The sequence below is a fragment of the Rhinatrema bivittatum genome, chromosome 14 (genome assembly GCF_901001135.1).
Source record: "Rhinatrema bivittatum chromosome 14, aRhiBiv1.1, whole genome shotgun sequence".
NCBI lineage: Eukaryota > Metazoa > Chordata > Amphibia > Gymnophiona > Rhinatrematidae > Rhinatrema > Rhinatrema bivittatum.
Window position 1 is genome coordinate 21477191 of NC_042628.1, and position 24127 is coordinate 21501317.

Genomic DNA, 24127 nt, shown 5'->3' on the forward strand with positions numbered 1-24127 from the left:
TATCTCGGTAACAGAACCATTTAATGATCAATGCTTTGATCCATCAAAGCCGACAATCGAGGCCTTTTGGTTGACAAGATAAAATTTGCTCTTTATGCTGCAATACAGGGTTCTACTTTAGAAAGCAAATGCAAAAGGAGTTGAAAGTTCATAGTGCATGAAATCAGTGCTAACCCTCCGCCGAATAAATCTGTTTTCTAAAGGTGGACTACAATGCAAGTGCATGGCTGACGAAGAACATGGACCCACTGAATGACAATGTCACATCCCTGCTCAACCAGTCTTCAGATAAATTTGTTGCGGATCTTTGGAAAGATGGTATGAATTGATTAATCCTCCAAATCTGAAACATTCTGGGAGATTAATCATGGCTTTTTCCTATACAATCTGAAGGAATGCTGAGACCAACAAAAAACGTTGGCTGCAGATTGATACCTTTCATTGGGCTAACGAATGTTTTAGGATGCAGGCTTTAGGGACGACAGAAGGCTGTTTCTTAATCACCGCACTGCAAATGAAGGTAGAGTTCCTCCTTTATTCACCCACTAAAAAGATTGACCAATCAATTTTATTTTTGGTAGACTGAATCCAGTGCTGCTAGCACTTTAAGTAAAATATGTCAGGCATTGCATTTTTTTCCCCTCGGATCTTGTGAACTGGATTGGGCAGCACAGCAGAGTCATGATCAAAAATTAGTTCTATGAGCCTATATTGTGGGCCTCAAAAATCCAATTTCCAGTGAGGTTTCTCCTGATCAGCATCTACTCTTTATGAAAAATCTTTTGTAAATGTAACTTAATATGTGCGTGGTTGAGACTAATGTGTTAGTTTAACTAAAATACGGTCTAGTGATAGTTTTACAGCTACAGTAAATGTAATAGTAATAATTATTATAATAGCCAGCTGACAAAGTGGGCACAGATCCAGCAAAGACCAGGCCTTAGATTCAAGGACACATTTAAGTACAACCTTAAAATCTGCAAGGTAGACCTGAACAGTTGGGAGAGCATAGTCTTGGGTATGGTCACATGGAGGCAGCTCTGTCACTTGGCCTTCCAAAGCCTATTTAATTTATTTTAAAACATTTTATATTCCACAAATCCATTTTGTTCAGAGTGGATCACAACTGCAAATACAAGTGCAAAAGTAAAAAGAATGAGAGAAGAGAGGCCATCTCCATCAACTGCAGGTTTCACCTGCGGTCTCATTTCCAGGACAAGGGTTGGTCTTGATGGACTCATAAATAAACTTAAGTCAAAAGGAGGGACTGCTAGGAGACTCCAACAAAAGCCGTACACGTGTGTAGTCTAATAGCTTAGTTGGTTCAAGGCTTCTTTGGGTGCAAGACATCTTGTACCACCTGCCGGTTATTGCTGGATAAGATCTGGAATGAGAAGCAGGAAACATCAAGGTGCTCTCACCATCTCTGCATCTATACAGTTCTCAGCACTGTAGCCTCTTTGCCTTATTTCTGCATCCCTCGCCAGCACAAAACATGTATTGAAAGTTGGGATCCAGCAGTATGCAGAGTTTTCCTCTGAAAAGCATAAATTTGAACTTATCTCTGCTGTGCTACTAAATTAAGAAAAAAAAAATTGCTTCTGTGTTTTAGTGGATCGCATCGTGGGGTTGGATCAGATGGCAAAAATGACAGAAAGCTCTCTTCCTAGCGCTTCAAAGACCAAGAAGGGCATGTTCCGTACCGTAGGACAACTATACAAAGAGCAACTGACCAAGCTGATGACTACTCTGAGAAATACAAGTCCAAACTTTGTCCGCTGTATTATTCCTAATCATGAAAAAAGGGTAAATAGCTGTATTGTTCATGTGAAGTAACAAAGCTGTGATGTAGGCGGCACTAGTAAACACTGAATACCAGCAACAGTAAGAGAAAAATACATCTTTAGCTTTATCATAAGATATCTTATAAGGAGTAGTGCAGTTTACCAAACAATACAGAATAAACCCCCAACTCAGCTGTTATAGTCACTGTCCCTAAACTTAGACACTGATGGGTTGGTTTGTTTACATAACATTTTCCAATTGGTTGGTATTATTATTTTATCCCATATATGCTAATAAGAGTGGATTCTTGTAGGTCATATCATTTCTTGTAAGTTGAGCCCAGAAGGCAAAAGCAAAACTTAATGTTGATCTTTGACATACATTTAGCATTTCATCAGCCTTGGCTTGTCTTGTTATCTTTCTTTTTATTCACTGCCATCAACTAGTCTGTCTTCATAGAGACCCCCCTCAAAGTACCCTTACAATGATAGTATGGCAATTTGCTACACTTCCATTCTTTCCTCTACTCAGCTTTTCCCCTCCTTTAAGATCAGAAGATGGAATGATAGTTAAGGACAGGCAGAAGTGAGCCAAGCCTAGTTCTCTTCTAAATCCTAATCAGAACCCCTGGAACATGATCAGTATTGTTTACAAAATACTTAATTCTTTCCAGGTTGTGGTGCCTTTTATTTAATTAATGCAAAAATAATCCAAGGATACATGAGCTTTCACATTCACAAAAATATTTCATGAAATTCAACAATATTGGTGGGGTCAAGAGATCAAAATAGGACTTTTACCCAGTTCTAACATCTGCTAGCAAAAAAAAATGTGTGACTCTGATCTGGATTAGAAGGAGGAAATAAACTAGATCCCAGTTGACTTGGCCATCCCTAAAGTGAAGACAGTCAAACACAAGGAACAAGAAGCTCCATCCAGAATTTAAAAGCCTTCTTTCTGGGATATGTGAATCTGTGGTCTGTACATAATATGCATGGATCTTGGGGGGGGGGGGGGGAAGCCATGTCAGAATTCTTAGTCCTGTCTCCCCCCCCACCCATACACACACAACATGTCTTAAAAATTTGGTTTTGATAGGATACCAAACGAAAAATGTGTCAGGAACACAGATAGAGAATCATAAGCTTCTTTTCCTTTGGAAAGTAGGTGAACAATTGCACGTGTACCCAAAGGGCCCAATTTACTAAGGCTTCTCCCAGTCTGTGTCTATGGGGGGAAAAAATGAGTAAATAAAGCCCAAAATCTGTCACCTTGTTTACAGGCTGGGAAACTTGATGCACATTTAGTGCTGGAGCAGCTGCGATGCAACGGCGTCCTGGAAGGCATCCGCATCTGTCGCCAGGGATTCCCTAACAGAATTGTGTTCCAGGAATTCCGCCAACGGTAGGCGACCACTGTATAATAGCAACATATATTGTTAAAGGTTATTCTAGGAAGCTGGCTGTGCTGGAAAATGGATAGCATGACAGATACTGGAGAGAGGGAGGAAAAAAAAATCACAGTGCTGGGTTATTTCTTCCTGCAGATATGAAATCCTTGCAGCAGGTTCTATTCCTAAAGGATTTATGGATGGGAAACAAGCCTGTATGCTTATGGTGAGTTAAGGAACGCCAACCAATGAAATCCTGAAAATCTCATATTTAAAACTCTTCATTTCAGCAAAGATGATACATAGAAATGTGACAGCAGAAAAAGATCGTATGGCCTATCCAGTTTGTCCATCGACACCATTTAATCAGCTCTACAATCCCTACCACTCCCTCATTGCTCCCCTGTGCTTATCCCACGCTGTTTTGCATTCAGATAATATCCTTGTTTCTACCCCCTTCACTGGAGTTCTGTTTCATGCATTCACCACTCTCTCTGTAAAGGAACATTTCCTTAGATTACTCATGAATCTATCCTCTCACCCTCATCCCATGACTCCTCGTTCCAGAGCCTCCTTCAGTTGAAAGAAGCCTGCCTCCTATGCATTGATATTTGGACATATTTAAATGTCTCCTCTATCCCACCTTTCCTCTAGGGTATACATGTTTAGTTCCTTAAGTCTGTCCCCATATGCTTTAGATTTATATTCTTTTGTAGGTGCAATCTCCAGAACTGTACACAAATGAGATCTCACCAGGGATATATAGGAACAATATCACTTCCTTTTTTCTGCTGGCCATTCTGTTGCCTGTATATCCCAAGCATCTTTATCTTTTGCCATCATTTTATCTACCTGTTGGCAACATTAAGTCCAGAGATACAATCACCCCCAGATTCTACTCTTGATTTGTGCTTAGAAGAATTTTTCCTACTATATTGTTCTGCTTCTTTGTGTTTTCAGCCCAAATGCTTGACCTTGCCTCTTTTTAGCATTTAATCTTAGCTACCAGACTCTAGACCGTTACTCAAGCTTCACTAGATCCCTCCTCATGTCTTCCATGCCTTCTTGTGGATTTTGATAGCTTCCACAAAAAGACATCTCCTCCTAAGAGTCCTTCCACACTATCGCTTATGAAAATGTTGAAAAGAACCGGTCCATGGACCAATTCCTGTGGCACACCGCTAGTAACGCTCGTCTCCTCACAGTGAACCCCAAATACCACTGCCCTTTATCACCTCCCACTCAACCAGTGTCTAATCCAGTCGGCCACTTTAGGGCACTCGGTATATTCATAAGTCACCTCGGCGGGACTTTGTCGAAGGCCTCGCTGAAATCCAAGTGCACTATATCTAGCGCTCTCCCCGTTCCAACCCATCTACCTCTGGTAAAACCATGCTGTCTCAGCAGGCCTGGATTTACATGCAAGCAGGCTGGGCTTGTGCCTATGGTGGCAACACTGGGGTTGTGGGAGGGGGGAAGGGGGCAGTAAAGCTCCCGCCCATCTTCCAGGCCCACCTTTAATTTCTTTTTCTCAGCCTTAGCTGCCCTGCAATCTGATTGAAATCCCCCCCCCCCCCCCCCTCCATCTGGGCTGCTCGCTCCTTACTGGTCCCATTGATTTGAAAGCTGCGGCTCTGGTGCAGGCGCTTCTCTTCCGACAAGGCAGCGCATGCTGCGAGCAGGCACAGAGTTAGCCCGGGATCCGGCGCTCATAGAGACCCCCACTTCCCATGCGGAAGCTCGGAGGGAAAGGGGGACCCTGTGCTCCCCATGGGCATTGGACCATGGACTCACTTAGTCCCCGTGCAGAGCACACGGCGCCTTGTCAGAAGAGTCGCGGCTATACTGGAGCTGCCTTTTTTTTTTAGGTTTGTGACATGATGGAGCAACAGGAGGGGAAAACTGAGAAAGCCCGGTGGGAGTGGGAGTGAGAACCAAACCAGTTGGGGGCGAAGCGAGGGGAAGGAAATCGAAAGTCTGCAGGGAGAGACATCTGTGCTGACAGTGCTGAGGGACAGCGGAAGATAAAATCTGACTCTCAGCCTCAGATCCTGTAATCTGTTGGATTCCAGAAACCGCACTCTCCTCTGTTTTATCAGCGATTCCATTAATCTACTCATCACAGAGGTCAGACTGACCGGCCTGTAGTTCCCAGCCTCCCCCTCACTTCCATTTCTTTGTGAAGAGGAGCCTCATCCGCCTGGCTCCAGTGTTTTGGAACTATTCCCGACTCTGAAGAAGCATTGAAAAGGTCAGAACTGCCAGAATTTCTCTAAATACCCTCGGATGTACCCCATCCCACCCCATCGCTTTATCTACTTTTAGTTTAGCACAAACACAGTCTTCTGAAAATCGTTTTGAGGTTTGCCTCGCTTCCAATCCTATTTGTGTCCATTTTCCGTGGTCCTACTCCTGGTCCTTTCTCAGTGAACCCCAAACAGAAATATTTGTTAAGCAAATTCTGCTTTTTTTCCTCGTCAGCCTTCCCCCTTCACCTGTTTGAGTCTCACAATTAATTTGTTTGTTCGGGTATTATCCTTTGTCCAAAGATGCTCCTGTGGAATAAGCAACAGGAAACTGGAAGTAAAGGTGGTTATTGTCTTTCCAGATCAAAGCTCTAGAACTTGATCCTAACTTGTACAGGATTGGGCAGAGTAAAATATTCTTTCGAACGGGGGTCCTGGCTCATCTCGAGGAGGAAAGAGACTTGAAGATCACAGATGTCATCATTGCTTTCCAGGCCCTGAGTCGAGGCTTCCTGGCAAGAAAGTGAGGATGTTTTTAACTTTACACTGTCTTAAGAAACGGAAGTGTTAAAGAGTAAACTGGGAACCATGGGATCTACATAGCTTCTGTACTCTCGTAATCAGTCGGCAACATCAAATTGGTGTTTCGATTGACAAAGTCATTAATATTCCTTATTTTCCTATAAGACACATTCCGACCAGTTCCGATCTTTGCTCCAATTGTTTTACTGACACAAAAAATGTGGATGACAGTGAAATAAAAAAAAAAAAAAAAAAAAGCTGAGGAGTGCAAATGAAAAGTGGAAGAGAGAAAAAAGAAATGGCAGGAGGCATTTAAAGTGCAGAGTTAGAAGTAACCGAGCAAAGATGAGCTGTTGACGTTAATCCTACTTTTGCTATGAGGTGATCTAACTGAGTATTGGGCAGGACTAGAAGGACGAGCCAATGCATGAAATCTTGATCTGGAACGTGGAAGTGAGTTGGTACTGGAGCAGGAGAGATCATTTAGGATGTGAGCTTACGAGCTGCAGTTTGAAGTTGGGAGAGAGCAGAGGAACGGAGAGGGAAGAGCAAAATAATTACTTTTAAACAGTTGTGATAAGATTGAGGAAACAAGTGGGGCAATCCCAGTAGAGCAGTAGTATTGTTAATACACTCAAGTGATTAAAAGAGTAGGCCCCTAGCAGTATGATCAGCTAAAACAAATTCATGGTTTAGTAACATGCTGCACTGCAGAACAGTGCTGTAATTGTTGGATAAAACAAATACACAGTACACCAACAGTATTTTTTAGTTTTCTTTTTGTTAGGAATAATTGCTGTAAAGCATTGTTTGCTAAATAATGGGGAATGCCTTTCCTTTTACTTGGGTGAACATTGCTACATGTTTGGGTTTTTTTTTATTTGATGAGCTGTTATCTTCCTGGTGGCTGATATTCCTTACTCTCTGATCCTTATCCGTAGTAAGCATTCTGTGTCTCATTCCAGAGCCTTTGCCAAGAGACAGCAGCAGTTAACTGCAATGAAAGTTATTCAGAGAAACTGCGCTGCTTATCTCAAGCTGAGGAACTGGCAGTGGTGGAGACTGTTCACCAAAGTGAGTGAATTTCTTTCCTGGTGAGGCCGCACCCTGGACGTAATAATCCTAGAGCAGGCTGCATGCATGGCCCAGAAGTGACCCACTTCAGAGCCCTCTCCACTCTCACACCAGTGAGAGTTTAGGTTTAAGAATGTCTGTGCATGGAGCCAAAAAAAATGGGGCTGATTACAAAATATGTGCCCCATGGTTCTGTAACACTGCAATGTTGAAATAAACTGGTAGCTCATTTAGGTCTCCATTTCTGATACTCAGAAAAAAGCAGAGCTCCTAAATTTAGGCTCCTAAGTTAGGAGCCTATTATCAATCAAAGTTTATGACCAAAACTTCCCCTAAATTAAGGACCCTAAAATGTAAACTCCAAAATTTCGGCCTGCTATTCATTTGCCTTGAGTTAGGCCCGAGTGCTGAAAATCAGTGCTAAGCTCCTAATTCTTTTTTCCTGGCCTAACTCTATCTCAGTGTCCTCCTGCTTTTTATCATCCTAAATTTAGGGACCTAATTAAGATAGGATCCTAAATTTAGGGACTCAGCTTACTAAAGGGCCCATTTAGAAGCCTAACTCCTAAATTTAGACATCTAAACCCTTTGAAAATTGACCTAGGTGCTGGTAAACCTTCTGCTTCTGTGCATTCCTGGATAATCTGTACCACCACTGTGATTTCGTATTCTGCTGATGCACACATTATAAAGCTATAGTACCAGTACAACCGCTAGCCTTATACATGCATTCATGAGTTTGACTGCCATAGGCCTCTTTCAGGGCTGTTGCCATAGTGTCAGCAGCATAGTGATATTTTCTTTCCTCAGACTTAAAAATAAAGAGGTCAGTATTCAAAGCTGGCCATTTAAGTAACTTGGCTGGATATAACTTAGCTGGCTAAGTTACATGGTTTATTCATTGGCACGGTTATGTCGTTGAATATATGTGTATATATTCGTGCTTAGCCACATAAGTGGCTAAGTGGCGCTGTGGAACATAGGTGCATATTCAGCAACCTGCCACTTAGCGTATAAGTTACATTTATGCAGCTAAATAGCGCTGAATGCACTTTGAATACTGACCTCAAAATGAAAAAAAAAGTCAGTAGAACTTCAGTACCGTGGGTATTTTTTTTTTACTTTGATATTGCATTTGAGCCACCCGTCATGTGCACCAAGCTTCACTTCTATAATGTTTCAAATGACTGCAAATTTTATTTATTTATTTTAATTTTTTTATATACCGGAATTCCTGTATGCAATACAAATCAATCCGGTTTACAAGTAACGAAAAGGTTGCCCTGGTCTGGGAGGTTAGACTGGGGTTTTTTACATAGAACATAGAACAATAACAATCAACTATTGAACATTATTACAAGGAACAGTGAAAATAACAATAGTATTTAACAAACAGATAATATTATTATAACATTATTCGTGTTCACATTTTACAATGAACTTAAGTAGCGTATATAGTCTGCAAGTAATCGGTTAAATAATATAATATGAGAAGGATGACTTAAATAGATAGATATTGCGAATAATCAAGTCCGTGTATGAAATTGAGTGTCAATGTGTTTGTGACACCTTGCAATGGTTGGATCTGAAAGACAGGAGGAGGTGCCTAGTTACACTCTGGGAATTGGAACGCTTGCCTGTGCAAAGCGTTCCATTGCAAATGAATCAATGTATGAAACCAAACATAGCACAGGAGGATATTGATTGTCTAAAGGAGATGACTTCCAGTTTGTTGAGAAATCAGAAATTTGCGTCCTGAAGTATACTCATGGAGACCTGCACGCAGTTGGGTATCAGAGAGTTTGGATACTGGAGGCCATGTTGTACATGCTCTGCCTTACAGGTAAAACCACTGCTACAAGTAACCCGGCAGGAGGAAGAAATGCTGGCTAAGGACGAGGAGCTCCAAAGAGTTACAGAAAGACAACATAAAGCGGAGAGTGAATTGAAAGAGCTGGAGCTAAAACATAATCAGGTACCAGAAAGGCTTTTGCCATTGCACACCTCATCGGAGACCTTCTTGATGACTTCCTGCTGCTGTTTTTGCACTTTGCAGCCAGAGGCCGTCTGCTGCTTTAGGCCTACTTTCCCCTGGGGTTTTCTTTCTCAACGCTGTTTTCTAACCATTTTGTCCATTCAGCTGGTGGAGGAGAAGAATCTTCTCCAGGAACAGCTTCAGGCTGAGACAGAGTTGTTTGCCGAGGCAGAGGAGATGAGGATACGTCTCACCGCAAAGAAGCAAGAGCTGGAGGAGATCCTCCATGAAATGGAGGCCAGGATTGAAGAAGAGGAGGAACGCAGCCAGCAGCTACAAGGAGAGAAGAAAAAGATGCTGCAACAAATGCAGGTAATGTTGAAAGGATCGACTGCATGCAACAATGCATTTATTGAAGAACCTTTTATTATTTATCTTCATCTTTATTAGGATTTACTGATCACTTACACATAAAAGTGATTTTACATGATAACATAGATTCATAAAATTATAAAATCATAAAAGACAAAACATACATTAAAAGCAAATGAATAATAACGGGTATTAGCATGAATTAAGTTCATTTAGTTTAAAAATAGGCCAACTTAAAAAGATGAGTTTTTAATAAGACCTTAAAAGTCTTTAGACACTTTGACAGACGTAGTGCATCCGGAAATGAATTCAGCAGAGCGGGAGACATGATGGAAAAGGCATGCTCATGCGTTTTATCAAGATGAGCATGCCGCATCGGTGGGATGTCTACAATGCCTCTCTGAGAGGACTTTAAGGAATAAGTCGGTTGATAAACTCTCAGTAAAGCATTAGACCAGGGAGTTGAATCAGAGTTAATAAGTTTAAAAACCATCAACCCTCGTTTGTACTCAACATGCTATAAGATTGATAACCGGTGCAAGTCAATGAGAACAGGAGTGATGTGGTCTCTATGGTTAGTGCCAGATATGAGATGTTCAGCTGAGTTCCAAAGTAATTGTAGAGGTCTCAGAGCAGAATCAGGAAGGCCGATATAGAGGTCATTGCAAAAGTCAACCAGAAGTATCAGGTTTTTCAGGTAAATGTTTTAGACCACATTCAGTACGCAGTTTATAAAAACCTGTGCTCACTACAAATTTAATTTGGGTGCTCATAGAGAGATTTGTATCAACCTAAATGCCTAAGCTTTCCCTGTGGAGAAAGGTCGACCTTCATAGATTGTTGTTCACTGTTGTAATGCAAGTAGGAGCGCATCTGTTCAACATCAATTTTATGAAAAAAAATATGAAAGCCATTGGGGCGTCCACTCGGGCCTACCCATATTTCTCCTTGGGATCCAAAAGAGTGGACTGATGCCTTGCTCATGCCTTTTTCTTGATTTTAAATCGAAACTCTTGATTCAATGTCTTGACATTCATATTAGTAGATAATTCATATTGATGCATCTTCTGAGAGTTTCATATGCCTGAAAAATCTGATGTTTTTTCTTAAAGGACCTTGAGGAACAGCTTGAAGAAGAAGAAGCTGCGCGACAAAAACTGCAGCTGGAGAAGGTGACAGCTGAAGCGAAGATCAAGAAGATGGAGGATGACATTCTGATAATGGACGATCAGAACATCAAATTAGCTAAGGTAAGTCCTGGAAATTTGGCATAAGGATGTTTATTAGCTTTTCAAAAACATGTGCTTGCCTATTGATATTTGTAGGGCGTTTCTTCTAAAATACATATTATGTGCATCATTCATTACCCTTGACATAGTTTAGTATAGTAAAATATGCCCATGTCATTAACAATGCCATAAAGGTTATTCTACTGCAGAATTTACAAACTGTTTTCTTAATATTTGATATATTAAGACTCCATTCATTCTGCAGCTCTTCATTATCTCTCCTTTCTTATCTCCATCTAGCCCTCCTCCTTGCAAACTTGTAGGGAGATTTAACAAGCCACAATAGGGATATAACATGCATTAAACAGCACATAAAAGCATATCACATAATAATTGCAATATATCATGTGATATAGCCCTATTACAGCGATATCATGCAATATTCAGGTCAGAAACCCACCCCTATTACAATGAGCTGCTTGTATGGCATTTGCATGCATAAATTTTGGAAATCCCATGCAAAGCAATTCGTGCATACCAAATCCTATGTAAATAAAAAAATCATGGCTGACTTTAAAATTTCTCAGCCAAGTTATTTTATCTACATCTATTTGAAAATTGTTGTTCTACTGCAGGAGCACTGAGACCATAATGTGAGTCCCGATGCTCCTGTGGTAGAATTAAAGGACTCTTGACACTGCCCCACCCTAGAAGTTTAATAAAAAGTCACCAGGGATTTTATTATACCGACCCGGTGTCACCATTCGAGCCAGCGCCACAAAAAAAAAAAGAAAAGAAAATAGTTAACGATGTCATACGATGATGATCTCTCCAATCTGGCCCACTTACTTCCTTATTAAAATACACCTCTCTTCCCAATAGTGACTCCCCCCCCCTCCCCCCCAGATACCCTCTGACACCCCAATACCATCAAGCAATCATTGGTGGACAGATTTGGTGCTCAGGGTGCCCCCTAGCTCCAAGTCCAGTTGGCACCATTTTCCAAAATAGCTCCAACCAGACCTTGCCCTTGTCATGTGATGGGGCAAGGTCTGGGGACTGAACCATGGCCATGTGGCTATAGCAGAATATCGTGCTCAGATTTATTCTCTTGTAGAAAAATATGTTAATTGTACATCAGTATTTTTGACACAATTATACTCTGACTCACCACCGACATCATGAGCAAAATATGATTTTTCAATCATAGGATAACCGAATATTCTTCTCTGAGGCATCATACCACTGTAAACTGAAAGCTACACACTCTTACAACTTCAGTGCCTCAATGACCCTAGGAGTGTAAAAACCTCCATCTGGTTCTACTATAGATTTTCCGCACAAAAGTGGGCTAATACATAGTTGGTTAGGACCAGAGATCCATCCTTCTGAGTGCCTAACATCTTCCCTGATCTTTCCCGTGTGATCCCGCTGAGAAGGAAATCCTTCCTCCAGATGATACAGCAGGCTGTGGCACTCAAGCTTTCTTTATTTTTTATTTCCTTGTAAATGTATTGTGTGTTATCAAGGGGAAAAGCTTGTTTTCTTTCATAGTCTTCAGTTGAACAGATTTCTATTGGGTGAAAAGTTTAAATAATTGTTTTTCGGCAGTTCAGTGGTGACGTTATAGATGTGGGTTCCAAATGGGAATTCAGGTGTGGCTTGGTCATGCTTCATTTTTTCTTTTCTCTGATGAAACCTTTTCTTTTGTTTATCGTCCAGATGTGGACTTGACATTTGTATGTTTAAATTTTTTTTTTTTTCATGATGTGTTAGTTTCTTCATATACTGTAACTTTTTCTTTGCATTAATTCATTGTTTAATGCTTCCCATACCTGTCCTGGGGATCCCCACAGCCAGTCAGGTTTTGAGGATGTCCACAATGAATATGCCTTTGCATACCATGGAGACTCAATATATGCAGATTTATCTCATGCACATTCATTGTGGATATCCTGAAAGCCCGACTGGCTGTGAGGTCCCCAGAACAGGTTTGGGAAGCCCTGGTTTAATGCTTTAACTGCTAATAAAAAGTAAATTAGAAAAAAATACTCTCATTCCTTGGAAGGCTATCTTCCAAGTCTTCAGAGTAGGCCACCCTATAGGATTTACATTCTAACAGGGTATAAAGCAGGGGTGGCCAACTCCGGTCCCCAAGAGCCACAAACGTGAGGTTTTCAGGATGTTCACAATGAATATGCATGCGATAGATTTGCATGCACTGCCTCCATTGTGTACCCCTGATATAAAGTTTTGAGTAATCGTAATCCTGATCTCTCACACTTTTAACATGATCTGAAAGCAATCCAAATGTTTATAACAAATCTTATCTCAACTGGTCACCAATTTCACATCTAAAACTATCATGCTTGCCATGTTTAAGTCATTTAACATCTGTTAGCAATGAATGGCTAGCTATGTAAACAGAGGATCAGACTGACTGCCAGATGGGTAGATGCTGCAGCTAGAATCTACCACTGGATAAGAGATAATAGTCAAATATCAGAGGGCTGTTTATTCAGAAGGAAAATTATCATCCACATCTTGTGTAATCCAACATTCATGTGATGAATCCTAGTTTCCTCTAAGTTATATATCATGAGCCGCTTAGCATAAATAACATACTTTTTAAATTGAAAAAAAAAACCCCACAGGAAAAGAAACAACTTGAAGAAAGAGTAAGTGACTTAACAACAAACCTTGCAGAAGAAGAAGAAAAAGCCAAGAATCTTACAAAGCTGAAGACCAAACATGAATCCATGATTTCAGAACTGGAAGGTACGTCGTGGAACAGACAAAAAGAAAAATTCCCATCTTGTTGTGACCTGTCTGCTTGGTTTGTAATTCTGTAGCTTTGTACAACGACTAGATATCAGTCAGGGCTTCCCGAACCTGTCCTGGGGATCACACGGTCAGGTCTTCAGGACATCCACAATGAATATACAAGAGGTAAACATGCATTCATTGGAGACGCAGTATATGCAGACTTATCTTCTGCATATTGCTTATGGATATCCTAGAAACGTGACTTGGCTGTGGGGTCTCCAGGACAGGTTTGGGAAGTCCTGCTGTGATATATCCGCACCTTCTTGTTAGATGATGTGACAACTTGAGGTTGGGACAGAACTTGTTTTCAGACCCGTTTTTTGGTTTGTCAGAAAGGAAGATGTCGCAATTTCCAAAAAAAAAAAAACCCCAGACAAACATGCAAATACTTCCAAATTTGGATAAACAGAATCTTTGAGAATTCCACCACTTAAATGTAACCCAAGCTCTGCTCTCAGCATTCCTAACTATGACCCAGATTAATCATTTTGCTATAAATTTTGCATGAATAGCACCTGCAATAAAAGGGGCATGGTTAGGGGAGAGAGAGAGAGAAACCGGGTTTTATGCGTATAAATGCCTTTTGAAAATTGCTACAACATATGCCATTGAATTGTCCATAGGTTATATATGTGTAAGTGCATTTAACACAGGGTAAAATGGCTTTTGAAAATTGCTACCGTAGTATGTTACACTCGTAACGCCTTTGAAAAATTCCCCTGCAAATCTCCATGCATTTTGCTTTATGACTGAGAGCCTGTGCATGAACGAGAAGTCCTTGGCTTTTTCTTAGTGCGTCTGAAGAAAGAAGAGAAGGGCAGACAAGAACTGGAGAAAGTAAAGCGGAAGCTGGAAGGAGAAGCCAGCGACCTGCACGAGCAGATCGCAGACCTGCAGGCACAGATAGCCGAACTGAAGATGCAGCTAGCCAAGAAGGAGGAGGAATTGCAGGCTGCTCTTGTTAGGTATTCAGTCATTCATTTAATTTATTCAGATATGATTTCCTGCCTCACACCGTGCGCATCAAGGCAGGCTACAATAAAACTAAACCATAATTGCAACTGCAGAGGACAAATAAAACATGAAACAGCTGTAAAACAGAAATCCAACAGTAAATCCAGTGCTTCCTCTCTTATCCTACTTTCCCTAATCATCAGAAAATGTCTGCACTCCCCCCCCCCCCCCCCCCCAAATTGGTAAGTCTCTGCAAAGTACGTTTTTAAAAAAGCCACGTTTTGACGTTCTTCCTGAACTGTGAATAGTTCAGTTCCTCCCAAAGCTCCTTAGGATGTGAAGTCCAAATAACTGGAGCAAAGGGGGTCCACATTCAAAGGGATGTCTGCAGATAAGTTGGACAAACCCCAGGGGGTTCAATTTCTCGCCAATTTGACCATCCCTGGCCTAAATGACTAAGTAGTTAGCCAATTAAAAACCATGCCAGATACATCAGAGGAGAACTGGTAGGGGTACCGGAGCAGAATGAAGTTATCCAGCTAACTTTGCCGGATAATCCTAGGACAGCCTCAGAGCAGTCCTAAAACTATCTGGGTAACTTCTTCCTTAACCAGCTTATATTTACCAAAAAAACCAAAACAAAAAACAAACCTGTAATCATAAGTTTTTTTAATTTATTTATAGCAAACTTACATTCTGCATCTCCAAATATATGTTCAAAGAGGATCACAGTTCAAAAACATTCACAATTTAAGCACAAATATTAGAAAATAAAATATCAGACAACAGTTAAAAACATATTAAAACGTAAGCACTATAACTTGATGTGAAGAGCTGCCTGGTCGATATTTATTTATTTATTTTATTTATTTATTTAGCATTTTTTATATACCGAGGTATAGCAGAAATTGCCTTCACTCCGGTTTACATTTACAACAACCAGTTACATTTAAAGCATTTAACAGAAAAACAGAAACTGGTACTGAACAATAACATAATATCAATTAAGACATACAATATAGTTAGGTATATATTTGTGCTTAAATCATGTAAGGGGACAGCTGATACAGAGAAAAAATCGAGAAAGTTTCTGAGAGTCAGAGAGGTAGTCGTTGGAGGGAGAATGCATGCCCACAGTGGGACACGCAATGGGTGTGGTCTATAGATTTTTCCTAAGCTGTCTCTGAGTGTTTGGCTGAGTAGCCAAGTTTTAAGATCTTTTTTAAAAGATTTAATGTTTTCTTGAGAGGTCAGGTGATGAGGTAACGAGTTCCATAATTTCGGGCCAATGATGGAGATGGCTCTTTTTATTTGTTTCTTTTTAAATAAATTTGTAAATGCCGACCTGGTTATTCAGATCGTTGCGTATTAATCAGAACCCCCTAAGAGCTACAACCCATGAATGGAAGCAATATGAATCAGTGACCACTAGACGAGGGGCAGGGATCATAATCTGTGGATCATAAAGATTCTGTTTGCGTTTTAAAAATAAACCAAATTGCTTCTCATGAAGAATAAAGATGGGCTGGCTTGCACTGCATTTCCGAGCCACTCTTCTGCTCCCTGGGCTGGTTGGAGGTGGGGAAGCTGTGGAGGCCTAGGGTTAAAGGAGTGGGGTTGAACGCCAGGCCGGGAAGGTTGCTGGAGGTCAGACTGGGCTTTGAGGTAGAGGTGGAGGGAGAGGGTGGGTTGGCATGGGTGTGTGCGTTGGGGGGGGGGGGGGGGGGACCAGGACTTGCTCTGCATCAAAACTTCAGGGGAGGGAGATCAACACTAGCCACCTAAATTGTTTTCCCTCAATTCCACTATATTTAGTCTCCTAGTAAAATTAGGCAGTTAAATGTATCTGCTCGGCTCCAGTCAATTTTCAAAGGGGCCAGTCTAGCCATCTAACTCTGTGGTTAGGCAGAGAGATCCCTTTGAAAATTACCGCATAGTCCCAGAAGAAGATATTATGGCGTTTGTTTATTCTTTCAGGCTTGAAGATGAGATTGCTCAGAAGAACAATGCCCTCAAGAAAATCCGCGAGCTGGAAGCTCATATCTCTGATCTCCAGGAGGACTTGGAGTCAGAGAGAGCAGCAAGAAACAAAGCAGAGAAGCAGAGGAGAGACTTTGGGGAAGAGCTGGAGGCCTTGAAAACAGAACTTGAAGACACCTTGGACAGCACAGCAACCCAGCAAGAACTCAGGTGCGCAGACGCGTGGCAGACAATGAGAAATAAAGTCTAAGCTGGAGATTTTAGCAGGAAACACATACAGTCAAAGCTGAATCAAAGACTCTGTGATCCCAGGATGTCATCACACTCGTGCATTTGTAAAGACTGTCAAGGTGCAGGAGCCAAGGAGAGTGCTCTTCTGGTATTTCATACCAAATGATTTATTTATTTATTTTATTTTATGCTTTTTTATACCGACATTCATGCTGAAAGTCATATCATATCGGTTTACAGGAAACATAGAATCCAAACATTAACAATAACCTGGAGGAGCAAAAAGTTACAATAAAACAGGAGTAAGGAACTGGGGAGATGGAAATGCAGAGGTAGACAGTTAACTCATAAATTCAAAATGTAGAGGTAGACTGTTAGCTCATAAATTCAAAATGCAGAGGTAGACAGTTAACTCATCAATTCAATGTGACTTTAGAGATGGGGGTGTTTGGAAGGCCTAAGACAGGACTGTGTCGTGATGAGAATGCAATGAATTAATCTTGAACTATTCAGACTGGAATGGAATGTGGGAAGTCGGCGAGGAGGCAGGAGTGAAACAATATTACAGTATGATGCTTAGATGCACTTGGGGGCATGAAATTGTGCACCATGAAGCTTAGAAACCCATGTCAGGGAGTGCCATTGCTCACTTTCTTTGGCAGGACTGTGGCTAATATTCCATACCTACTTCACATTGGGCAAGAAAAGGTTTATTAGCAACAACTTACATAATGATACTCAATTAAAAGCTGCCACTCCTCAGTTTAATCCTACCTTAAATCTTCTCAGTCATGGCCTTGGATTCATAACTCAAAGCCTCTTATGTGTTTTTGGTTGTTTGTCCTGACTGTCTGCATGGATTACTGTAAGCTCCAAAGAGCAGAGACTGATTATCATGGGGTCACTATTCAGTAGGCTGATGGGCAGGGAAGCTGCCCTGGGCACCATACCCGGACATTCAGCAGAGCTTAGGTACATATTCTGCTGAATACACCTGGTTAAGGTTCCCCAGGTAACATCAGCCGGGTAATTTTAAGACCGCTCTTTTTCTCACCAGACTTACCCTGGCTCACTGGCTAAAGTTCACCCCCACCCTGGAATGCATTGCCCATTTTTAACCCGGTTAAATGACGTACCTGGTCCAAATGTAGCCGCTCAGCAGGGGAAAGTTTGGGTTTTTTTTGTCTGGATAACTCCAAAAGTGGCCAGGACAAAGCCTTGGAATATCAACCGCTATATGTCTCAGTCCAGCGTTGCGTACATCTGGTATGCACTATAGAAATCACGCTGAAAATAATAGGAATAATTGTTATTGTCCTCCCTTTATGCAGTAGTATGGCCAGCATTAGCCAGCCTCCCGATGTGATTATTCCTCTGGGTAGAATTGCCTAGTGGCAGATGTTTGATAAGCTTTCCCTGGGTGTGACTTGCTTTCAGAGCTAAGAGGGAGCAGGAGCTGACAGTGCTGAAGAGGGCGCTGGAAGAGGAAACGCGAACCCACGAAGCCCAGGTTCAAGAAATGAGGCAGAAACACACCCAGGCCATGGAGGAGCTAACAGAGCAACTGGAGCAAGTGAAACGGGTAAAAAAAAAAAAATCCAAACCCAAGAAATCTTACCAAGCAATAGGAATGCCTCGCCATTTCCAGAACCTTTAAGAACATCATCATTTAGAGCTTTCTAGTGCTTGCCTTTATTTATTTATTTTTTCCTCTGTCTGAAGGTCAAAGTAAACTTGGAGAAGAGCAAACAGACAATGGATAAAGACAATGCTGACCTGAGTAATGAGGTCAGATCACTAAATCAGGCCAAGCAGGAGGTGGAGCACAAAAAGAAGAAACTGGAAGTCCAGCTGCAGGAGCTGCAGTCCAAGTACAGCGATGGGGAACGCATCAGGAATGAGCTCACGGAGAGGAGCCATAGGTTACAGGTGAGGAGCGACGAAAACATTGTACAGCACATAGTGCTAGAGAGCCGGCTGATTAAATGAACAAAATGGCTGAAATTATTTAAAGAGGGGAGTTAGAGGTAGAGTGATCTGCTCAGTGGCCTCTAGTGCCGTCTTGTCATCTAAACCAACTCTGTACCTTCAGGTTGAAGTTGAGAATGTCACCGTGCTTCTCAATGAAGCTGAAAGCAAGTCCATCAAGCTCACCAAAGATGTGGCAAGCTTGGGATCCCAGCTCCAGGATACTCAGGTAGGCATTGCGCCGCTCTAACTGCCATTAAAAAGACATCTCCAACACGTGTAGGAAAAGCAACTGACCTTGCATGTTCCTTGCCTTCCTGCGCAGGAGCTGCTCCAAGAGGAAACGCGGCAGAAACTGAATGTTACCACCAAGCTCCGGCAGGTAGAAGATGAGAAGAACAGTCTGCAAGAGCAGCTGGAAGAAGAAACAGAAGCAAAACAGAATCTGGAACGACATATTTCAACTTTGTCAGTCCAGGTACTGGTCATACTGTTAAAATTGTCCCTTCCAAATGGTGGTGGTAATAATTTTGGTTCTGTGTAGATCCAAACCTAAAAATCAATATTAATAAAAAAAAAAAAAAAAAAAAAATATATATATATATATATATATATATATATAGTTTTGGAGCCTAAGGGGTAAATTTTCAAAAGTACGCGCGGGCGTCCATGTGCGCGTAGTTCCCAGCGCGCGCACACGCGTGCCTGATTATATATCTGCGTGGGTGCCCACTCACGTGCGCAAAGGGGGGGGAGGGGATTTTCTTTAAAAGCGATGCAATTGGGCCTTCCCCAGTTTCCTAAGCCCCTAACTATCCTTCCTCCCTTTTCCCCTCTCCACCCAACCCCGAATCCCCATCTTAACTAATCTAATTTTTTTCGTTTTTAAACTTACTTGCTCTCAGGAGCTGAAATAAGTTCCGGCCGGCGCGCACTGTCCCTGCCCAGCCCCCACTCCTGGCCCGCCCCCCAGCCCCTCCCTTTTCAAAAACCCGGCACTTTTGCACGTTCCGGGAGATAAGCGCGTGGCCGGGCCGCTCTAAAAATGCGCTCGGCACGCATGCGGCCCGGCCACGCGCGTATCTCCCAGTATTTGCGCGTGCGAGGGCATTTAAAATTGCCCCATAAGAGTTTTGGATTCCTCCTTGCAACACTGTATATTTTTTTTATTTTCACATTTTAAAATATGACAATGCCCAAATAAAATAAAATATTGATAATTCTGTTTAAAATTACAAAATATACAATCTTATTGCAAGAGGTAAATTACCTAAGATACCAAAGCAGTGTTTACAGCCTCCTAGACGCCCAACGATTCTGCTTGAGCTTTGGATATTTGCATAAGCAGTAATCGTATGCATATGAATAGAGAACAAGAGAATTGGGACTGAGGGAACCAATTCACATTATACACTATTGAAACCAGAGGGAGCGCTTTCATGTAATGAGTGAAACTGGTACAAGCTGTAAAATTTGATTGGGATAAATCCAAGATATTCCCAGCTCAACCTAGATAAATGTAGACCATTCGTGGCTCATTTCAGATCTTTTTGACCCAGATATGTCTAAATAGTGATAGATCTGCAAGTACATTCAGAGAATTGACAGATATACATCATTTTTTTTTTAGTAGTCGGAATATGCAAATTTTCTTAGAAATTCAATTTGGGAAATGTGGATTTTTGGGAGAAGGGAGGAAATGACTTAGAATCAAATTGGATCAAAGCTGGATCTGATTTTTTTTCCCAAGCAAAACTTCAGGAGGTTTCCCTATAAAAATATAATAAGTTCATATCATAAACTCATACTGTGAATAAAACCTTTCTTGCAGTAAACCTAATACAAGTTTGTTTGCAGATTAATAATACAAAGATTTATACTGCAAGCTGTTGTACTAGAACAGTTTTGTTGGGTATTCTTTTGTAAGAGGTACCTTTTCTCTGAAAAATAAAGGCCGTAATATAACGAGCCAAATGAATGATCCAACTTGGTGACTATCCCAACTGTTTTTATTTTTGTAAATATTATAAAGATAAACTTGGTAGAGGGCTCATAAAATAAGGTCTGTTTTGATGTCTATTTCCAATTTCAGCTCAACGATTCCAAGAAGAAATTGCAGGAGTACGCCAGCTCCATGGAGAACTTGGAAGAGGGCAAAAAGAAACTGCAAAGAGATATTGAAGGTATCACTCAGCAGTTTGAGGAGAAGGCCGCTGCCTATGACAAACTGGAAAAGACCAAGACGAGACTGCAGCAGGAACTGGATGACCTGGTGGTGGACTTGGACAACCAGCGCCAATTGGTGTCCAACCTGGAGAAGAAACAGAAGAAATTTGATCAGGTTTGATCTTTAGATGCAATAGCACACACAACTTTTTGTACCGTAGAGGTTGTGCAGGAGAAAGACATTAAGGTGCAAGCTTGAATGTACATGGAGATCCTTTAATATGTATTTTGGAACATGCTTTCTAAAGGGCCTGAAAACTAAGAACTGTATATTCAGTTGGTTAGTTAAAATTTCAGTGAGGCTAGAGCACATTGCAATGCCATCAAACACTGTTAAACTTGCCTTGCTCTTCATTGGTGCCTTATGCGCTAAGGAAAATGACACTGAAGGGTCACATGATGCTATTTGACAAATCATGATGCTGATATTTCTTCAACCATTTTATACAATGTTCTTAGACCTCCCCCTAGCTTTATAAATTAGCTTTCTGGATTTAATGGAAATGTCTCATTTGTTCCTGTCTAATAAGCATTTACTGAAATAAGTAAGTTGGAATGAAGGTTGAATTATGAATCCACAGTTTAATTCACCAAAAAGTACTGGCTGTGTGAACAATATGATAAATGTTGTGATCCACCAAGATCTGCGGATTGGTGGAATACAAATAAATTTAAATTTAAAAAAATGTCTTGCAGCAGTTAGCTTGTGGGCACGCGTCTCACATGATGTCTCTTTCGAGGAGAACTCTGCCTACTGGTGCTTACAGTTAATACCTTTCTTCACATTACTTAAATTCAAATTGCATGTGAATACGGACAACACAATCTAAAATTGTTGCAGTTCAAGCCAATGTCCATCCTGAAAATCTAATGAAGTAGAATTTGTAGCTAGTTGGCAGGGTTATACTGCGCCTGGATAAACTGATTGGAGGGGGGAGCATTTTTTCGCCAGTCTTCATTAACAGTCATCAGTTTTGTACATTCAAATGAATGGCCATGGCGAACTATTATCTGGAGCGTTCCGCCTTTGGAAACAATGTTATTCATTCCATGTCCTGAAAGTGCCGTTCCATTCCAGATGTTAGCAGAGGAGAAGAACATCTCTTCCAAGTATGCGGACGAACGAGACCGAGCAGAAGCCGACGCTAGGGAAAAGGAAACCAAGGCTTTGTCGCTGGCCAGAGCACTTGAGGAGATCATGGAGTCCAAAGAGGAACTCGAGAGAGTCAACAAGCTGCTGAAAGCTGAGATGGAGGATCTGGTCAGCTCCAAGGACGACGTGGGCAAGAACGTAGGTCCCTCAGATCCATTTTATGCCAGTTTTGGGCTTTGTTTAGCTTTTTTTTTTTTTTTTTTTCATTAATTAAGTTTTACATAGGGGGATAATGCAGAAGAGACGCTCACAATATGAAACCGATACTAGTCCAGTTAATACAAAGTAAGATGCGTTCTGAAGGTGATCTAGGGACAAAGTTAGTGGTTAGTTTTGTACCCACAGACCTGGTAGGCGGTTTTCACAGGCAGCTTTTGCTTTTCAAAGTTTGCTTATGTGGGTACCCGGGCACAACTCCTCCCCCCCCCCAGACTTTTCACCTCCTTTTTCTGGAATTGGAGGAAAGGAAGAAAAAGAACTTGTGCAAATTAGAAAAATGCCATTCTGTGTGCGCACGTGTCAAGTCCCCGACCCAATGTGCTCCCTGGAACTCTCTTCTGTAATGCGCTGAAAAGCGCGCACGTAGCAAGCCAAGCGTGTCCATTTTAGCTTTTCAGACGAGTCAGTTTACCTGGGCAAATCTCTATTTCTCCAGGCAAGGAGCTTTGTAGGTTTTCTTCTCCACGTTCAAAGTATTTCACGGCATAGCAGAAACCTCTTTATGTAGAGAAAAGACTCAAAGGGATGCGGAGGGGTTGGAATGGGGGCTTAACGAGCTCCTCCTTTTAATGCCCCTTTCCTATTCTCCCTCCTCTCAGTTGTTTTTTCATGGCAGCACCACTTCGCCCTTTGTCTCACTTCTTCTTCTCATTTTCTTTCAATATTTTAAAAATGAAATGGGCTTATCCTCGTGTTGTGTTTCCTGTGCCATCAGATATCAAAAGAGGGAGGCCCCATATCCCATTATCATCTTACAGCCTTGCCTAAGTGATTTCTTTAAGACACTTTGCTCTCCTTTTCTTCTCTCTCTCTGTGTGAATATGTGCAGTGTGCTTGTCGTTTCTGATAAATGGTACTCGGAGCCACTGACTTGCCCCCTTTTGTGTGAAAGGTCCATGACCTGGAGAAGTCTAAGCGTGGCCTGGAGCAGCAAGTGGAGGAGATGAAGACCCAGCTGGAAGAGCTGGAGGATGAGCTGCAGGCTGCAGAAGATGCCAAACTTCGGCTGGAGGTGAACATGCAGGCCTTGAAAACACAGTTCGAGAGAGACTTGCAGGCCAGAGATGAGCAAAACGAGGAAAAGAGACGGCAGCTGGTGAAACAGGTACTTTAAAGCACTAACCGCACCCACGCTCAGGAAAGCGTTTCTCCATCCTTTACTTCTCTTAAAAAACAACAACCCACTTGGCTTTGTGTTTTGATTTTCTACTTCTCTCTGCTTCTGTTTGCTTTTTTAGGGATTATGAACTTTATAATTTAGCAAGTAATTCTTAAAACCTTATTCATTTAAGATTCCACTTCAATTCAAAATAATTTGGCCATGCAGGGCATTTTACAGCCTCGAAAATGACTTTCAACTGTGTGTAAAGTATCTTTTAATATCAAAAGTATGATTGGATCAGGCCTTCTATGTTTTTACCAGGCCTACAGAATGCCAGACAACCCTTGAATAGGAATCTTACAGTTAGATTCATCATTTTGCTATAATTTTTCACATGAATAGCGCCTGCGATTAAAAATGAGGGCATGGTTAGACTAATTTTTCAGTGCTTTGCATAGGTATTTACTGCAACACATGTTACATTTTAGAGAGAGAGAGACTATAAGGCTATCAGATTAGTCAACTATTTATACCATTGTAGGAGGGTCATCTAGTAACTCGAGGTGAGGTTTTGGTGGTGGTCTAGGGTTTGGGGGCCAGTTTTACTTTTACATGCACAGTCAGATGTACAAACAGCACAGTTGAGATTTGGAATGAGGAAAGATACACAAAGATGAGATTTCTACAATGTACTTTCGCTCTAGCTTGATGCACTCTCTACATGGGTGCTACCAATGAAACAAATGTGAGGCGTATGGTTCTTAAACGAATGTGTAGTTTTCACTTTGGTAAGAACACAAAGCACTTACACTTGTCAAACATATTTTCACAGAGCAGAAGAGCTCAGGTTACTGCTATCAATATTTGGTACGCGC

The 24127-nt window shown here is 41.4% G+C and overlaps 1 protein-coding gene across 3 annotated transcripts in view; it reads left to right on the forward strand.

Annotated features, from left to right (window-relative positions):
- Window positions 1-24127, forward strand: part of MYH11 (myosin heavy chain 11) — a 111288-nt gene that overhangs the window by 64492 nt on the left and 22669 nt on the right. For all 3 annotated transcript variants that reach the window (XM_029576124.1, XM_029576122.1, XM_029576123.1), the window contains 19 exons: window positions 204-318; window positions 1613-1806; window positions 3068-3189; window positions 3332-3401; window positions 5784-5944; window positions 6909-7017; window positions 8861-8992; window positions 9158-9364; window positions 10477-10614; window positions 13248-13371; window positions 14213-14384; window positions 16351-16563; window positions 18022-18166; window positions 18307-18513; window positions 18677-18781; window positions 18878-19030; window positions 20645-20893; window positions 21857-22069; window positions 23043-23255. In XM_029576124.1, coding sequence (XP_029431984.1) covers window positions 204-318; window positions 1613-1806; window positions 3068-3189; window positions 3332-3401; window positions 5784-5944; window positions 6909-7017; window positions 8861-8992; window positions 9158-9364; window positions 10477-10614; window positions 13248-13371; window positions 14213-14384; window positions 16351-16563; window positions 18022-18166; window positions 18307-18513; window positions 18677-18781; window positions 18878-19030; window positions 20645-20893; window positions 21857-22069; window positions 23043-23255 — 3042 coding nt within the window. The remainder of the gene's footprint in view (window positions 1-203; window positions 319-1612; window positions 1807-3067; window positions 3190-3331; window positions 3402-5783; window positions 5945-6908; window positions 7018-8860; window positions 8993-9157; window positions 9365-10476; window positions 10615-13247; window positions 13372-14212; window positions 14385-16350; window positions 16564-18021; window positions 18167-18306; window positions 18514-18676; window positions 18782-18877; window positions 19031-20644; window positions 20894-21856; window positions 22070-23042; window positions 23256-24127) is intronic.